Here is a 14966-nt window from a genome sequence, read left to right on the forward strand (position 1 = left end):
AATGCCCCCATTGCACCACAGACCTCATGAGGGACCCCCACTGCTGGGGCGAAAGAGGGCTCAGAGCAGGGGGGACTCCTTGGGAGGCGCTCAGCTCTGCTTTGGGGCACTGTGCCCTGTTTTGGGGTACCCAGCCCCCTTTTGGGGTATGCAGACCCACTTGGGGGGGGGCACCGAGCTCCGTTTTGGGGCACTCAGCATGATTTTGGGGCAGCATCGCCTCGTTTTGGGACCGGGCCGGGGGCAGCCGCGCACTGGGAGCCCCCCGGGGCCACGGAAGGAACAGAGGCAGCGAAGGGGTTAAACCACTAGAAGTTTAATCGCGTTATGACTACAAGAATAAAGGATACCTGAGAGCCTCTGCAGTGCCCGTAGCGTTACTGAAGCGGAATCACAACCCCACACACGGCGCTCGCCCCCCCCAGCCCCACACGCTTACAGAAATCCATCCGAAGGCACTGAAGTGCTGGAAAACCCCACAGTGCGATTTGGGATCACGGAGCAATGATTGGGGATCGCGGCGCGACGATTCGGGATCACAGTGCAACGATGGGGGCTGACGGCGCGATGGTTGGGGGTCGCGGTGCCGTTTGGGGTCGTTTCCTTCTAAAGGTGGGGGGAACGTTTTCAATTCTGCTCCGCAGCCCCCGGCTGCCAGCACAGCGCCGGAGGAGCGGCTCAACGCTTCCCTTCTCTTTTCCCAAGCATTTGTTAAGGATTCGTTTTGGAGGAGCTGAGGCCACCCATCCCCAACCCCCCACAAACAAAACAACAACAACAAACCTCCCAAAAAACAAACAGAAAAAAACCCCGCCCCCTGAAAATAATAAAAACAAAACAAAAAAAACCAAACCCAAATCACAACAGTAGTTCTTCTCGTCTTTCTTTTCTCGTCGCTTTTAGTGTTTATGGTACAACTGTACACTGTGAGCAGAGATCCACGCCGGGGCGATGGCCGCACCGACCCTGCGGCGCCGGGGGTTCTGTTCTGTCCCTCGAGGACCCCGGTCGCGGGTCTGGGGGTGCGGGGAGCCCCCAGCGCCCCACGAGCAGCTGGAGGGCCGAGCGGCGGCTGCAGCGTCTCTGCAGAGATGGGAGGGCGCTTCTCCCAGCCGTGGGAAGTGTTAAGAAGGGAAGGAAAGAAAAGAGAGCGAACTCTGAAGGGGTGGATCTCGCGGTGATGATTTGCTCAGGTCCCCCCGTGCTGCGCGGCTCCGGAGCTCCCTGCAGAGCCGGCAACGCGGGCAGCGCTGCTGGGGATGCGGGGCTGCAGTGCGGTGCTGGCGGCTGTCGCTCCCCGCCTCCCGGCGCTGCAGCCCTGAGTGCCGGCGTGGTGCTTCCGCACGGGGGGGCGGTCCGGGCTGCGCCCCCCACCTCCTCCTGCACCGAACCGCAGCGCAGCTCCGCTGCTCGCAGCCCAGGGCGGCCGATGGTTCGGAGGCGGGACGGCGCAGAGCTCCCCTCGCAGTGCCTCCATTCGCCCCACGGCGCCGCACTGCCCCGGAGGTGGAGGAAGGGGTTCCGGGGCTCCGTCTGCCCCCACGCGGGTTCTGTAGAGCCCGAAGGCGCCGGGCAGCTCTCAGTTCTCAGGGCTGGCGTTCTGCCGCGCACGAATGAAGGCCATGCCGTGCGTGCGGAAATGCGTCTTGAGGTTCAGCTGGCTGTCGAAGCTGCGGCCGCAGACGGTGCAGGACAGCGCGCCGTCAGCCGCGTGCGGAGCTCCTTCCAGGGGGCTGCGGGGGCCCGGCTCCTCCGCCTCCCCCGCCCCCTTCTTCTTCTTGTGGGTGATGAAGCGATGGCGGTTGAGGGACACCTGGGAGGTGAAGCAGAGCCCACACTCGCGGCACTGGTGGGAGCTCTCGTCAGTCCGGTGCTGCGGGATGTGCTCCTGGAAGTCGGCGGCGCTGCTGGCGAGGTACCCGCACTTGCGGCAGCGGAAGGGAGCCTTGCGGTCGCCTTTGGGGTTCTTGGAGGGGGGGGTGGTGCTGTCGGGCTCCTCGCTGCACGAGTCCCCATCGTCCGACGAGAGCTTCCGCTTGCGGCCGGGCACCTGCAGCCACGGGGGCGTTGGGGGGCAGCTCCAGCAGAGCCCCTGTGCTCCGACAGAGGCGGAATGGGGCGCGGGAGCGGAGCCCCACCAGAACCCGCCCCCGGGATCCCACGCACTGCCCCTCATCTGGCCCTCCCCCCTCTCCACCCCCTCCCCACTCCCATCCCACAGCCTGGGGCTGCTCCCATACCCATATACCCATAGAGCTCACAGCTCGCATACACAGCTCATGGACCCACAGAGCGGATCCCACAGCTGTGCAGAGGGCACCCAGGGCCCCTCCCACCCCGCAGGACGTGGGGGGCACAAACTGACACAGCCTGGGCTCACGGATTGGCCCCACATCAGCCCCGATCCCCGGGAGCAGCCATACCTGCACGGCGCCGGCCCCGATGCGTGCGATGATCACCTCCTGGCTCTTGGTCTGGTCGGTCACCTTGATGCCGTGCCGCACCTGGATGTGCTTCTCCAGGATGAGGCGGCTGCTGAAGGTCCGTTTGCCCTCCGTGCAGAACCTGTGGGGCGCGGGGGGGAGGGGCAGCGCTCACCCACTGCCCCCATTGGACATAACCCTGATGCCCCCCCTCCCCCCTTCCAGGACACCCAGGGGACCCCCGTGCCCAACTCCCCCCCGCAGAGCAGAGCCCCCACAGGCGGTACCGGCACGGGTAGACGCGTTTGATCCCTTCGTGGTTGACGCGGACGTGTCTGCGCAGGCTGGGAGCGGAGCAGAAGGAGCGCTCGCACAGGTGGCACGGGAACTTCTTCACCGACTGCGGGAGACACAGAGGTGGGGGTACTGCACAGCGCTCCCCTCCCCCCCCGTGGCCCCACGGCCCCTCACCTTCCCGTGGTCCTTCTTCATGTGGGACACGTATTCGTCGCGCTCGGGGAACCACGAGTGGCAGACGCCGCAGGTCCAGCCGCTGCCCTTGGATTTGCTGGTCGCTTTGCGCTGGAAGCGGCTGCGCTTGGCCTTGCGCAGCTCCGGGGAGCTGGGGGGGTCGTCCTCCTCCGTGGAGGACGAGGATTCGTCGGAAATTTTGGGGACGGGGGTTTCCATGGGCTCCTGCTTCGGGGTGAGCAACACCGCCGCCTTCTTGACCGGCTCCTCCCGTGGCTTTGCGGGCTGATGGGTGTTCTGCAAAGCAGAGGTGCGATGGCGGTCGCCCCCCTGCACGCAGCCTTCGTGATGGGGGAACCCACAGCCACCGCGCGGCCCCAGGTTCCAGATAGCAGCAGCAGCATGGGAAAGGGTGTGGGAACGCTGGGAACACGGGGACTTTGGGAACATGGCGCCCGTGGGGCGGAGCTGCAGCACGGAGCCCCTTCCCCCCCCAGCCCATCCAGCAGTCTGTGCCCCGGCGGTACCTTGAGGTGCTCCAGCATGGTGCGCTTCTGCGCAAAGAGCAGCGGGCAGTCGGGGCACTTGAAGACGCTGACCCGCTGGTTGAGCAGATGTTGGTCAAAGTGGGAGGAGAGCAGCGGCTTGTGGGTGAACACCGTGTCACACATGGCGCACTTATAGATCATCCTGTTGGGAGCAGGAAGAGTTCAGAGGGGCCGGAGGAGCGGCGTGGGCCCAGCAGGAGCCGCGTGCTGCCCTGCGGGGGGGACTCGCTGGAGGGGCGCTCACTTGGACTGCTGGTTGCCAAAGCCGGGGTGCTGCGTGTAGACGTGTGCGTGGGCGCTGGGCGCAGACTTGAAGGCCATGGGGCAGATGGGGCACTTATGGAACACCTCGCAGTGCGACGTCTGGATGTGTGATTTGATGGAGTTGACGCCGCCGAACACCACGGCGCAGCTGGGGCACCTGGGGGGGGCAGGGGGTGAGGAGGGGGCACTCGGCACCAGCGTCCAAACTGGCTCTGGGAAGGGTCCACCTTGGAGCCACCCGTCCCCACGGTGGGGGCGCCGAATGCCCCAGGAGCTGCACAGGCCGTGGGGTTCTTGTGCTGTGCCGAGGGACGGTCAAGTTGGGGGATGTGTGGGGAGGGAGGATCCCACGAGGATGGGGGGTGAGGGGCAGTGGGACGTGGAGTTCTGCCCAAAGCCCACAGCAAAACCCACCGCGGACCCCCACCCACCTCAGCGCCCCTGCCCAGACCCCTCAGACCCCCACCAGTCCCGGTGCCCCACACCTGTATCCCACTCTGCGGGAGAAGTGCAGGCAGGACTCCTTCAGGTGGGTCTCGAAGTTGGCCAGCAGGAAATTCCCCCCACACTCGGGGCAGACGTGGGGCGGGCGGTTCTTGTGCATCCGCTGATGGGCGCTGAAGCTGCAGCGGTTGGACATGATCATGGGGCACGTGGTGCAGACCTGGGGGGGCAGAGGAGTCAACCAGACCCTAAAAGGAAGGAGAAGGGGGAAAGGAAGGGAAAAGGGAGGAGGACGAGGAAGGGGAGGGGATGCTGCCGGCAGGCAGTGCTGCTCTGGAAGGGCTCTGCCTCCTGGGCACAGTGAAGTCTGCTGATAGATTTTGCTCTGCCAGCAACTCCACAATGAATGTGAGCTCACGTCCCAGTGCTCAGAGCTCCAGGAATTATCCTGCTGGCATCCCCAGGTCTGAGGGGACAGGGCGGCCCTCCCTGCTCCGTCCCCAGGCAGGAACAAGGAGCGTTCAACCCCCCAGTTGTCCCCTGCCCTCCTGGGTGGGGACAGAAAGGCTCCATGGGTTGCCCTAGGAAGTGTACAGTGTCTCTCCAGCCGTTGCCCCATGGAGCCCTAAGGGTGCCCTATGGAGCTCCGGGTGTTCACTCATGGGGCCCCAAGAGTTGCTCCATGGAGTTCCAAGTGTTGCCTCACGGAGCCCTATGGGTTACCCCACGGAGCCCCAGGAGTTGCCCCAGAGGCTGCCCCACAGAGCCCCACGACGGCTCTCCAGGCACTTCCAACCCCTGCAGGAGGGCCGACGTACCGTGCTGCTGGTGGTGCCTGTGGCCACTGCCTGCTGGAAGTGCGCGGCCAGCCCGGCCTTGTCCTTGCACTGCTCCTTGCACTCCAGGCACCTGAAGCAGCTGTAGTTGCTCTGCTCCGAGCCGCTGCTGCTCAGGGGCAGGATGGGGAGCTCTGGGGCCCCGTTGGCTGCACTCAGAGCATCCTGAGTCACGCCGGCCACTTTGCCGGCAGGGAAGGAGGCCACGGAGACCAGCGGGGTGATGTCCGGCTGCCCGATCATCTGGTCCAAGGCGATGGGCCTCATGACCAGGTGGGAGCACTGCATCACCAGCCCCTTGTCCTTGTGCTCGCGGGCGTGCAGCAGCAGGCTGCACTTGTTGAAGAAGACGAGGCGTTTGGTGCAGTGGTTGCAGGTCACCTCGATGCGCATGCTGCGCCGGTCGTAGTGGCGAGCCAAACTCTTCTCCAGGGCGAAGGAGTCGCCGCACTCCAGGCAGCGGTACCCGAAGGGCGGCAGCGCCAGGCTGGCGTCGGCTGGGGGGCTCAGGTTGGGTTTGTAGGTGGGCAGCAGGTTCTTGCTGTTGAGGATCTTGTTGAAGGCCTCCACCAGGCTGGATTGGCTCCGGGAAATGACTGTGCCCGCGACGGTCGGGGACGGCTTCTGCGGCTGCACCATCACCACCGTGGTGCCGTTCAGCTTCTGGTTGGCCGTGGTGGTGATGGTGGTGGTCTGCGTGACGGGGCTGGCGTTGGTCCTCGTGTCGGCCTTGGGCAGCGCCTGCGGCACCAGGTTGATGATGTTCTTGGTGACGGCTTTGCCCGCCTTGGCCGGCAGCACCACGGACTTCTGCTGCGCCACGCTGGCCGCGATCAGCATGGCGCTGCTGGCGCTCTGGATGGTGGAGACGGGCAGCACGGTGCCTTTGATCTTGGTGCCGTTGCCGAGTTGGACGCTGACGATCTTGGGCCCCTCGATGGCTTTCAAGGGGCTGGAGAGATCCATCTTGTCCCGGGACGCCTCCAGCGCGACGCCGTCCTCCTTCTCCGCCTCCAGAGCGGCGTCCTCAGAGCTCTGCTCAGCCGAGCCCCTGGCGGAGCTGGGCTCCGAGTCCGACGAGACGCGCGTCACCGTGCGGGTGATGCTCCCACAGGAGGTCTTGATGGTTTTGATCCGCACCTTCAGCGGCCGTGAGGAATTGGAAGAAGGGGAATCGTTGGTGTTGCCTTCCTCCTCCTCCCCCTCCTCGGCGCTGGACACGCTCTGCGGACTCCCCATCGCCTTCTCCAGGGCTTCGCGCTCCTCCTTGAGGGCAATGTCGTCCAACTGCTTTGGAGAAGCGGGGATTCTGGGGCTCTGCACCACGGGAGAGGAGGGCTTGAAGAAGGGCTCCCGGGGGCTGCTGGGCGAGCGCTTCACCTCGGGCAGATTGCTGGCACTGCCGCCCAGGCTGGGCTCAGAGCCGGGCCAGGATGCGATGGGGGAATCTCCCGCGGAGTAGCGCACGGTGACGGACTTGAGGTGCTCCAGGGGATTCTCCTGTAGAGCAGCAGGCAGAGCCTTCGGGTTGGCCTCGTGCGCCGCCTCCTCGGAGTCGGACTCCTCTTTCTTGATGCAGGGCACGGCGGGAGGCGGCCCGCTCCCGGCACCGGCCTGGCTGCCCTCGAAGGGCTGCGGGAAGGGGGGGGCGAGGCCCTCCACGCTCTGCCCCCCAGGCTCCTTGCAGTCCAGCGACGGGGTGGGAGACGGGGAGAGGGAGGGCACGGCCAAGGACTTCTCCTTCGGCTTGCACTCGCGAGCTCTGTCGATCAGGTTGGCAGCGTTGTCGTCATTGGGATCGGGGCTAAAATGCGAGAAGATATCCAGGGGTTTGGGCCCCTTCTCCTTCACCCAGCACTCTCCATTGGAGGACGCCACGGCTTCCACAGACCTGGCGGCCGGGGACCTGGGCAGCTCGGCCGCCCCGAAGCCGTTCTGCAGCAGGCGGGAGCCGAGGCCGTGCCCATCCTTACTGCGCCCGTCCAGCGCGTCCAGCTGCTCGGGGCACACCGTGTTCTTCACGATGACGCTGACGGCGGTGATGTCGGCGTGGGGCAGGACGTGGTCGGGCGGCCCCGGCTCGCCGGGAACGGGTTTGATGTGAGCCTCAGCCTCCTCGTGGCCCGAGTGGATGGCCTCGTTGGTGTCGATGTCGGGGATGTCAAACGCTGCCAGGAGGTCGTCAAAATCCGGGGTTTTCATGTCACCCATGGTGGGGCCGACGGCGGAGTCTGGAAAAGAGGGAGGAGAGGAACGTCAGCAGCACAGCCGGCACCGGGCGAAGCATCACCACGCCATCCTGAGCTCCCCAAGATGCGACAGAACCCCGCAGGGACGCGGACCGGGATCCACCTCCCCCATGCAAAACCCTGCTGCCTCTTCACTCTGAACCCCGGCCCTGAAGCCCTGGGGCGGCTCTGGGTGCTCCTCTGCTTTCACTGTTCTGTCTGTGCACCATTGTTTGATCCCCAGCCAGGAGGGCCGACAGCACCCTGAGCATCCCTGCACCCCGGAGAGACTGAGAGCTGGGGCTGCCCCGAGGCTGGAGCCACCCACCCTGACTCATCCTATGTGTGCTGTGCTGAGAGCACAGGCCCCACAGGACCCATCCTAACCCCATAGGTGACTGTTCTGGGAAACCCAGACCCCAAACCCCCCCTCATTGGGAGGAGCATCCCGAGCCCCCACACAGCATGGCTGCACTGCGACCCGCCTGGCCAGCATGTGCTTATTTCAGGAGCTCAAACCACAAGTGCCAAGCTTTTTTCAGCACAAAATAACTATTTTTCTTTGGCAAAACAAAGGCAGCGCCAGGGGGGAGGGAGGGGGATGAAGAGAGAGGGGGTATTTTTATCCTCGAGAGCTGCTATCTGCCAGGGAGAGCGCTGCGAGCAGCCCAGCTATGGGGCAGAGCATTTTGAGGGGGTGGCTGTGCCCCAGCACCGGCACAGCCGCGGTGCAGCAGCTGCTTCCAGGGCCAGCTGCTTTTAAAGCTGCTTTTCCTGTTTCCCTCCCCAATGCATCTCCCACCGTGAGCTGTCAGAGCACAACAGGTGCTGCCCCCGGAGCTGACATCACCTCCAACCCCCCCAGCACCACATCCTAATGATCACAGTGCCACCCTAACAAGCTGGCCGCAGTTCCCACCTGCACCTGCCCACCCCGGAGCGCCTCTCCCACGCGGTGCTGGATGGGTTCTGAGCGCCCACCTTCGTTAGCTGCCCTCGCTAATTTCCAAGGCTATCATTAGTTTTGCTCATCTAAAAGGCAGAGGGGATGCAGCTGAGCTGCAGAGGGGAGAACAGCTCGGAAGAGAAGCAGAGGTTAATGCTGAGCACGGCTCCCGCATGTTGGATGCCTTCAGTCCGTGGGCACAGCGGTGTGGGACTGCATCTCCCCACATCTCTCACACAGTGCTTCGTTCCTGTCTGTTATTCCCAGCACCGCAGCAGGGAGTTAAAGAACCACAGCATGGGGGGCTGGGGAGGGACCTTCAGGGCCACAGAATGACAGCACAGTTGGGCTGCAGGGGGTCTGGAACAACACAGAGCTGGGGGATGGTTGGGTTGTGGGGGACCCTACGGGTCACAGAACCACGGGATCCCAGCGCAGCTGTGTTGAAGGGCCATGCAGCCCCCAGCCCCAACCCCGCTGTGATCTCGGTGTCCTTCCCCCCCAGCACATCTCAGATCCACCCTGACCACCACGAGCAGCCGGCCCCGCAGCCCGGCTGCAGGGATTACGCTGCTGTCCGTTCACCAGAATTAAGCCCACACCATCTGCTGACTGCAGGAGAGATCCAAACAAAGCAGCGGCGGCGCAGATCCAGAACCCTCGACGACTTGGCCAGGCTGAGAGCCGGAGCTTCTGAGCGCCAGCAGGTGCTCTGCAGGCACCCAGGGATCCCCAAAGGGCTCTGCAGCACCACAGCTGTGCCCACACCAGGCGGTTTGACCCACAGCTCAGGCAGCTGCTGCCATAAATGAGCCCCCCCCCACCCCAACGCAGTGCCAGACCCTCTGGAGAAGCTCTTTGAATGCAGTTCATTGCGGGGATGTAACTGCAGCCCCCAAAGGCCGCCCGCTCCCCAGCGTCGTGCGGAGCTGCCGGGAAATGAGGGCAGGAGGGACTCTGGGACTGAGAATAGAGGGGGAAAACTGAGCTCAAAACAAAACAGCGCGCTCCCTCGTGCCCAAACCTCGGCAACAAAGCCAGAAAGGCCATAGGGAAGCACTGCGGGGCCCCAGAAGGATTTGCAGAAACAGCGACTGCCCACAGAGCGGCCCCACATCCCCCACGGCCGCAGCGGGCACCGCCTGAACCCAAAGCGACGGGCAGAGCCGCCCGACAGCCCCGGTGGGCTCCAGCGCTCCCAGTTTCCCCAGTGAGGTCGGAGCCCCCCCGTATTCCTGGCGGGCCGCAGCGCTGAGCATCGCCACCCCCAGCCCGGGATCAGCTTCGGGGTTTCCGAGGCCGTTCCTGGAAACGCGGAGGGAAACGCGCGGAGCCGCAACGCCTTCATGTGCCGCATCGCCTGGGGAAACGGGGGGAACCCCAAAGACCCCCGAGCGCAGCGGGACCTCCGTCACCCCCACGGGGCTTTGGGGAACGCGGGAACGCGAAGCTGCCCCCCAGCGGGCTCGGGAAGGGGGGCGGGAGGCCGGGAAGGCCGCCGGGGATGGCTGGGGGTTCCCCGATGCGCGAGGGGAAGGGCGGCGAAACGAGTGGCGCCCGCGGCGAATCGCGGCCATTAACGGCCGCTCGGCCCGAAATTCCTCTGGGGGATGGAAGCCGGGGGGGGGGGGGGGGTTAGAAATCAGCCGCCGTTACGCCGCTGCGGGAGCGGCGGGCGCTCCCGGAGCCCAAACGGCAGCGGAGCGCGGCGGCCGCCCCAACCCGCGCCCTCACCGCACCGGAGGCCCCGCGTGTAGCCGCTCCCTACGGGCCGAGCGCCCGGCGGCCATCGCGGCCCCCTTGGGTCCCGGGCTTCCCCCGGGCCCAGAGCTCCTCCCCCGGCCCGGCCCGGCCCAGCCCCCCACCAGCGGCCTCCGCCGCGGCCTCACCGAGCGCTGAGCGGGCGGCGGGCCCGGCTGCGGCCCAACCCTCCGGCGGCGACCGCTTCTCCGCAGCACTTCCTGCTTGGCCCGCGCCCCCCGCCCTGCGCCGCCGGACGCTGACGCCCGCCCCCCGCCGCGGCGCTATTGGACCGTCCGGACGTCGCTCGTAGCTGCGGGAGCGCTCATTGGTGCTTGGCGCTGTCGGTCGTGGGTGGTCGCGGCCGCTCGCACTCGCTATTGGAGGAGGGGGAAGTGAGTCGGGGCTGGATCCGCCCGCTGAGGGGGTACCCATTGGGGGACGGGGCAGCCATTGAAAGTGTGATCACGCCCTTCCAGCTGCCTATTGGTGAATCTACGAGCAGTGTTGCTGCTGATTGGCTGAAAGCTGTGCTCATCGAGCCCCCCCGCCCCCTCCCTCATGCCATTGGCTAAGCCGGGATGCCCATCCACCACGGATCCGCACAGCTATTGGCCACAGACAGCGTCGCTCAGGGCACCGCCCAGCTGTTGCTTTCCCGTTGAAAAAGACGCTTGTCGCTCAAAGCGAAGGCCCGGCCCGCCATCACCCCATCGGTTGGGAGACCTCAGCGGTCGACCACATCTTCTACCATTTGTTGACGGCGCCGTCACTCACGGAAAGCAGGGGCCTCGCCCCGCCCCCTCGCTCCCCTGTTGGCCAGTTCGACCGCACATCCACCCTGGAGGAACCAATGAGTTGCCCCGGCCCGCCCCCTCTTCCCATTGGCCACAGACAGGAAACGATTACAACATCCTCCCCACCCCTTCCCCCACTGGCTGCCTTCGCCGCTCATCATCGGAGACCCGCCCACGAACCGCGTCGTAAACATCCTGCGGAGGCGCGGGGCACGCCGGGACGTGGCGCAAGGGGCGTGGCCTCCGCGCCGGCCCCGCCCCCCGACGAGCGCCACGGGGCGGGAAAAGGGACCGGGAACGGGGACGGGGTCCGGGACCGGCACCGTGCTTCAGCCTTTATTGCCGCGTCAGGCGCAGCCCCAGCCCGCCGCCCCTCACTTCTTGTCCTCCTCCTTCTTGTCCTTGCCCTCCTTGGAGGTCTGCGAGGCCAGCGAGCCCATGGCGTTGCGGATGGCCTCGTTGTTGGGGTCGACGCCAGGCAGGTTCTCCAGCACGCTCTGCAGGAACTCGGGGTCCTGCATCACATCGTAGTCATCCTCCTCCTGCGGGGAGACGGCGGGGAGCGGGGGGGGCTGCGTCCATGCCGACCCCATCCCCCCAACAGCGAGGCCTCACCTTGGCGGGCTCGGAGGTGTCCATGGCTGTGCTGCTGTCCACCTCGGCCGCCTCCGCCTGCGCAAACTCTGCGGGAGAGCCCGGAGCACACGGGATGCTGTGGGGCGGCCCCGGCGATGGCCCCACCTGGGAGCTGCCCCCCTGCCCCCATCTGCATCAGCTCACCCGCTCCCTGCAGCGACATCTGCATGGCGTAGGCGATCTGCTCCTCCTCCGTCATGCTGCTCAGGTCGGGCAGCCCAGCGCGCCCAAACTCCTGCTGGGTGATGGTCATCTTCAGCAGAGCATCGTCCGAATCTGCAGGGACAGCAGCCACACTCACAGCCCAGCCAGGAGCCACCAGTGCTGCCTGAGCATGGGCCGCTCACACCGCACCCCTTCAGCACCCAGAACCCCCGTCCGCCCACCCCGGACCCCCTGCTCCCCCACCCAGACGGGAAGTTTCAGTAGGAGCCAAGGGAAGCTCCAGCCTGGAGCTGCTCAGAGCGCTGCAGTGAGGCTGCACTGCGATTCTGTGAGATCCTGCATGGTTGGGTTCTGTCCAGAGCAGAACCCAGCCTCTGCCACATCCAGCACCCACTTCCTGCAGCGTTACGGCGGGACACCCCTCAGCAGCCACGCTCCATCCCAACTGTCCCCAGCGGAGCAGCTCTGCTCCCCACGCAGCTCCTCACCGTCCCCTCCAGTGGCAGCAATCCCAGCCTCAGCTGCAGAGGCGGCTGCAGCCCTCCTGGCCTCCTCCTCCTGCCGCTGCCTCTGCTCCTCCATGGAGACACGCAGAGCCTGCAGAGATGGAGGCAGGGCAGCGCTGAGCGGGGAGCACCCCAGAACAGAACAGCACAGCACGCGCTGCCGCCCCACCCCACTCACCAGGGCCAGCTCTGGGTCGGCACTCGGATCCACGCCAAACTCGAAGTCGCTGGCACCGAGGCCCAGCATGGCCCCCCCCTCACCAGCCAGGATGGGGGAGCTGATGAGGGCATCGGCCAGGCTGGGCCCCGGCGGCACCGTCACCAGGTGGGAGCCCGTGCCATCCTTGCCATTCAGAGTGTTGATGAAGGCCGTCAGTTTGTCCGTGTTGGCTTCCTAGGGGCGAACAGAGGGGCTGGGGGCCCGGCTCCCCCCATGCTGCCCTCACAGCTGGCAGCCTCGCTAGCTGCACCGCTCCAGGCGATGCCATGCTTGCCCCTCAGGTTGCCATCATCTCTCTCCTCCCACCAAAATCCAGACACAGAGCAGAACTACCTGGGACACAAACGCCAGGGACACAAACCCCAGGCCAAGGGATCAGAAATGCTGCCTGGGGGCACACAGCTCTGCTCTTTCCACGGGGAAAGATAACGAGGCTTGCAGCAAAACAAGAAGGGCCTCCCCAGAGGGAAACATTAACCTCACCATCACCACAGAAGGGCCGAGGCACAGAGCCCCACTCTTCCCTGACCCCATTGGCTCACACCTTAACTGGAAAAATGCAGCCCAAGTCTCACCTCTTCTCCAAAGTTGATAATGTCAACGTTGACCTTCTCCTTCTTCAGACGCTTTGCCAGCTTCACCAGCTGCAACAAAGAGACACGGCGGCTTTGGCTTCTTACTGCCCACATCTCAGCTCTCACAACCCCAGCCCTCCCTTTGGAAACCGGGGGACAACCCTCAGGATCCAGAAGCAAAGCCCCAGATCAGCCGCCCAGCTGCAGCCCACGCTGTCCCTGCTGGGGCACAGCCTTCCTCCCAGAGCAGGGCAAGGACCAAGCCATCCATCTGGTTTAGGGGCATGTGGAGAGCAGAAACAACATTTTCTGCTTGGACTGGTGCTACTCACATCCTTCTCGTTATCTTCTACAGGGCTCCCAACAAAGGCAATGATTCGCATCTTGTGATTCTTGCCCTGGCGATGCTTCAGAGCCAGCTGCAAAACAAAGTCACATTGTGCTTAAGGAGCAGCTCCAGGAGGGAGGACGGCCGGGAGGCAGCCGTGCACAGACACACAGGAGCAGAGACCCACTGGGCTGCGTGGCGATGGGCAGCTCCTCCTCCTTCTCCCCAAACCCAGACCTGGGGAGGGAGCTGCCCTTGTGGCCAGACTCCATGGTGGGCAGCTCCACTCCTCCTGTCCCAATTTAATTCTCATTTCCAGACACCCAGAGTGTGAGCCGTCATGCAGCGCGGCTGCGCGTTCCCTGCAGCACAGCAAGCTTCCCAAGGCTGGGCTTTCACACTGGATTTTACAAAGGTTTCTGAGGCAAAGCCAAGGATTTGCTCAGCAGCAGAGTCAGGAGCAGATCTAACAGGACACGCTCAGCCATCAGATGTTACAAAGAAGGACGCAGGCTCGGTTTGGAGTAACAGACAACCTCTTACGTGAGCAACTCTGATCCCTGTGCAAAAGGTGATTTTTCCTTTGGGCTGCACTGTGTGTAGCTTTGAAAGGATCCGTCCCGTGTCCGGAGTGAGCGTGGTCAACACTTCACAGTTACTGCAAGAGAAACACACTGCACTGAAGCTGTTTGAGAACCTCTCTGTGAAACCCTCTGTTGCTACAGGATGAGGATTCCCCCCCTCCTTCCCACAGCTCCTGCAGGTCTGCAGCGCTCAGCTCTGTGGGGTCCGAGCACACAGGGCCAAGACGTGGAGCCCGGTTTCCTAAGCAAAGCGTGCAATCCACGCACACACAGCAGCGACCCCACTGCCCTGCCCTCAGCCTCCAGCCCCACTTTACCCAACCCCGGCCAGCCCCATACTTGGCTAAGGTGATGAGCCCCACGTTGTTCTCGGGGTTGCTGCGGGTCTTGGAGTGGCACACGATGTTGACAGCATCCTGCTGAGCTTGCAGGCGAGTGGGTAAGAAGTCCCCATTTCTCATGTACTCACTGTTGTCAACGCTGAAAAAACAACATCCATCAGGGCTGCAGCTCAGTGTCAGCCACAAACATGCTCAGGGGGCCCTCAGTCCCACTGCCAACGTCCCTTCCCACCCAACCATCCCACGGTTGATATTTAAGGACCCTTCCAATACAACCCAACACAGCCATCACACGGCTAATATTTAAGGACCCTTCCCACACAACCAGTCAATGAATCAGCTTCAAGGACTCTTCCAACCCAACCATCCCACAGTTCACCTTCCAGGCCCCCTCCCTCCCCTCCCCACCCCAGTCCTGCAGACGATCGTTACGGTCACCGAACCACAGCAGCACAGCGGTGCCGCCCCCCTGCAGCCCCCCCCCCTCATAGGGCCCTTCTTAACCCCCCCCCCGGGCCCGGCCGTGCCCCAACCCGCCATGACTCAGGGAATCCCTCGGCGGCGCCGCGCGGCCCACGAAGCGCAGCGGGACGCGGGGAAGGGAGAAAGAGAAGGGAGAAGGGAGAAGGACCGAGGCGGAGGCTGCCGCGCTGCCGCGCCCCCGGCCCGGCCCGGCCCGGCCCGCTCACCACACCATGGTGCTCTCCAGAACCATCTTTGCCCCTTTCCTTCAGAGCCGCCTCACGGCCCTCTCAACAAGGAGCCCGCTGATTGGCTGCGCGCCGCCGCCCAATGGGCGCCGCCCGTGCTGGAACGCGAGGCGCGCGCAGCACGCTGGGAGTTGTAGTTCTGTCCCTGTCGGTCCGTCTTCCGCCTCCCCCCCCAAACGCGTCCTCGGCCCCAGAGCCCTGAGG

General features: G+C 64.7%; 2 protein-coding genes across 2 annotated transcripts; both read right to left on the reverse strand.

Moving 5' to 3' along the window:
* Nucleotides 1-56: 56 nt before the first annotated feature.
* ZNF687 (zinc finger protein 687) lies at nucleotides 57-10158 on the reverse strand. Its single transcript, XM_048929078.1, has 9 exons — nucleotides 10050-10158; nucleotides 4969-7217; nucleotides 4192-4370; nucleotides 3687-3863; nucleotides 3422-3584; nucleotides 2895-3191; nucleotides 2711-2823; nucleotides 2424-2565; nucleotides 57-2050 (listed from the first exon to the last, which is right to left on the reverse strand). The coding sequence occupies exons 2-9, from the start codon at nucleotides 7195-7197 to the stop codon at nucleotides 1580-1582; spliced, it is 3771 nt and encodes a 1256-aa protein (XP_048785035.1). The 5' UTR covers nucleotides 7198-7217; nucleotides 10050-10158; the 3' UTR covers nucleotides 57-1579.
* Nucleotides 10159-10995: 837 nt separating this feature from the next.
* PSMD4 (proteasome 26S subunit ubiquitin receptor, non-ATPase 4) lies at nucleotides 10996-14861 on the reverse strand. Its single transcript, XM_048929044.1, has 10 exons — nucleotides 14742-14861; nucleotides 14051-14191; nucleotides 13671-13785; nucleotides 13132-13218; nucleotides 12800-12868; nucleotides 12183-12398; nucleotides 11987-12095; nucleotides 11478-11609; nucleotides 11313-11380; nucleotides 10996-11239 (listed from the first exon to the last, which is right to left on the reverse strand). Exons 1-10 carry the CDS (start codon nucleotides 14765-14767, stop codon nucleotides 11072-11074), a joined length of 1131 nt encoding a protein of 376 aa, XP_048785001.1. The 5' UTR covers nucleotides 14768-14861; the 3' UTR covers nucleotides 10996-11071.
* Between the last annotated feature and the right edge of the window lie 105 nt (nucleotides 14862-14966).

The sequence above is a fragment of the Lagopus muta genome, chromosome 29, assembly GCF_023343835.1.
Source record: "Lagopus muta isolate bLagMut1 chromosome 29, bLagMut1 primary, whole genome shotgun sequence".
Lineage (NCBI taxonomy): Eukaryota > Metazoa > Chordata > Aves > Galliformes > Phasianidae > Lagopus > Lagopus muta.

Bases quoted from the DNA above. Each gene is read 5' to 3' on its own strand.
- ZNF687 (XM_048929078.1), bottom strand. From the start codon at position 7,197: ATGGGTGACATGAAAACCCCGGATTTTGACGACCTCCTGGCAGCGTTT. The intron at 3,864-4,191 runs GTGTGGGGCACC...TGCCCCCCCCAG, and splicing joins TCCCGCAGAGTGGGATACAG to GTGCCCCAGCTGCGCCGTGG. The intron at 2,566-2,710 runs GTACCGCCTGTG...CGCGCCCCACAG, and splicing joins AAACGCGTCTACCCGTGCCG to GTTCTGCACGGAGGGCAAAC.
- PSMD4 (XM_048929044.1), bottom strand. From the start codon at position 14,767: ATGGTTCTGGAGAGCACCATGGTGTG. The intron at 12,399-12,799 runs GTGAGACTTGGG...GTTCGCCCCTAG, and splicing joins TTATCAACTTTGGAGAAGAG to GAAGCCAACACGGACAAACT. The intron at 12,096-12,182 runs GTGAGTGGGGTG...CCATCTCTGCAG, and splicing joins CCGACCCAGAGCTGGCCCTG to GCTCTGCGTGTCTCCATGGA.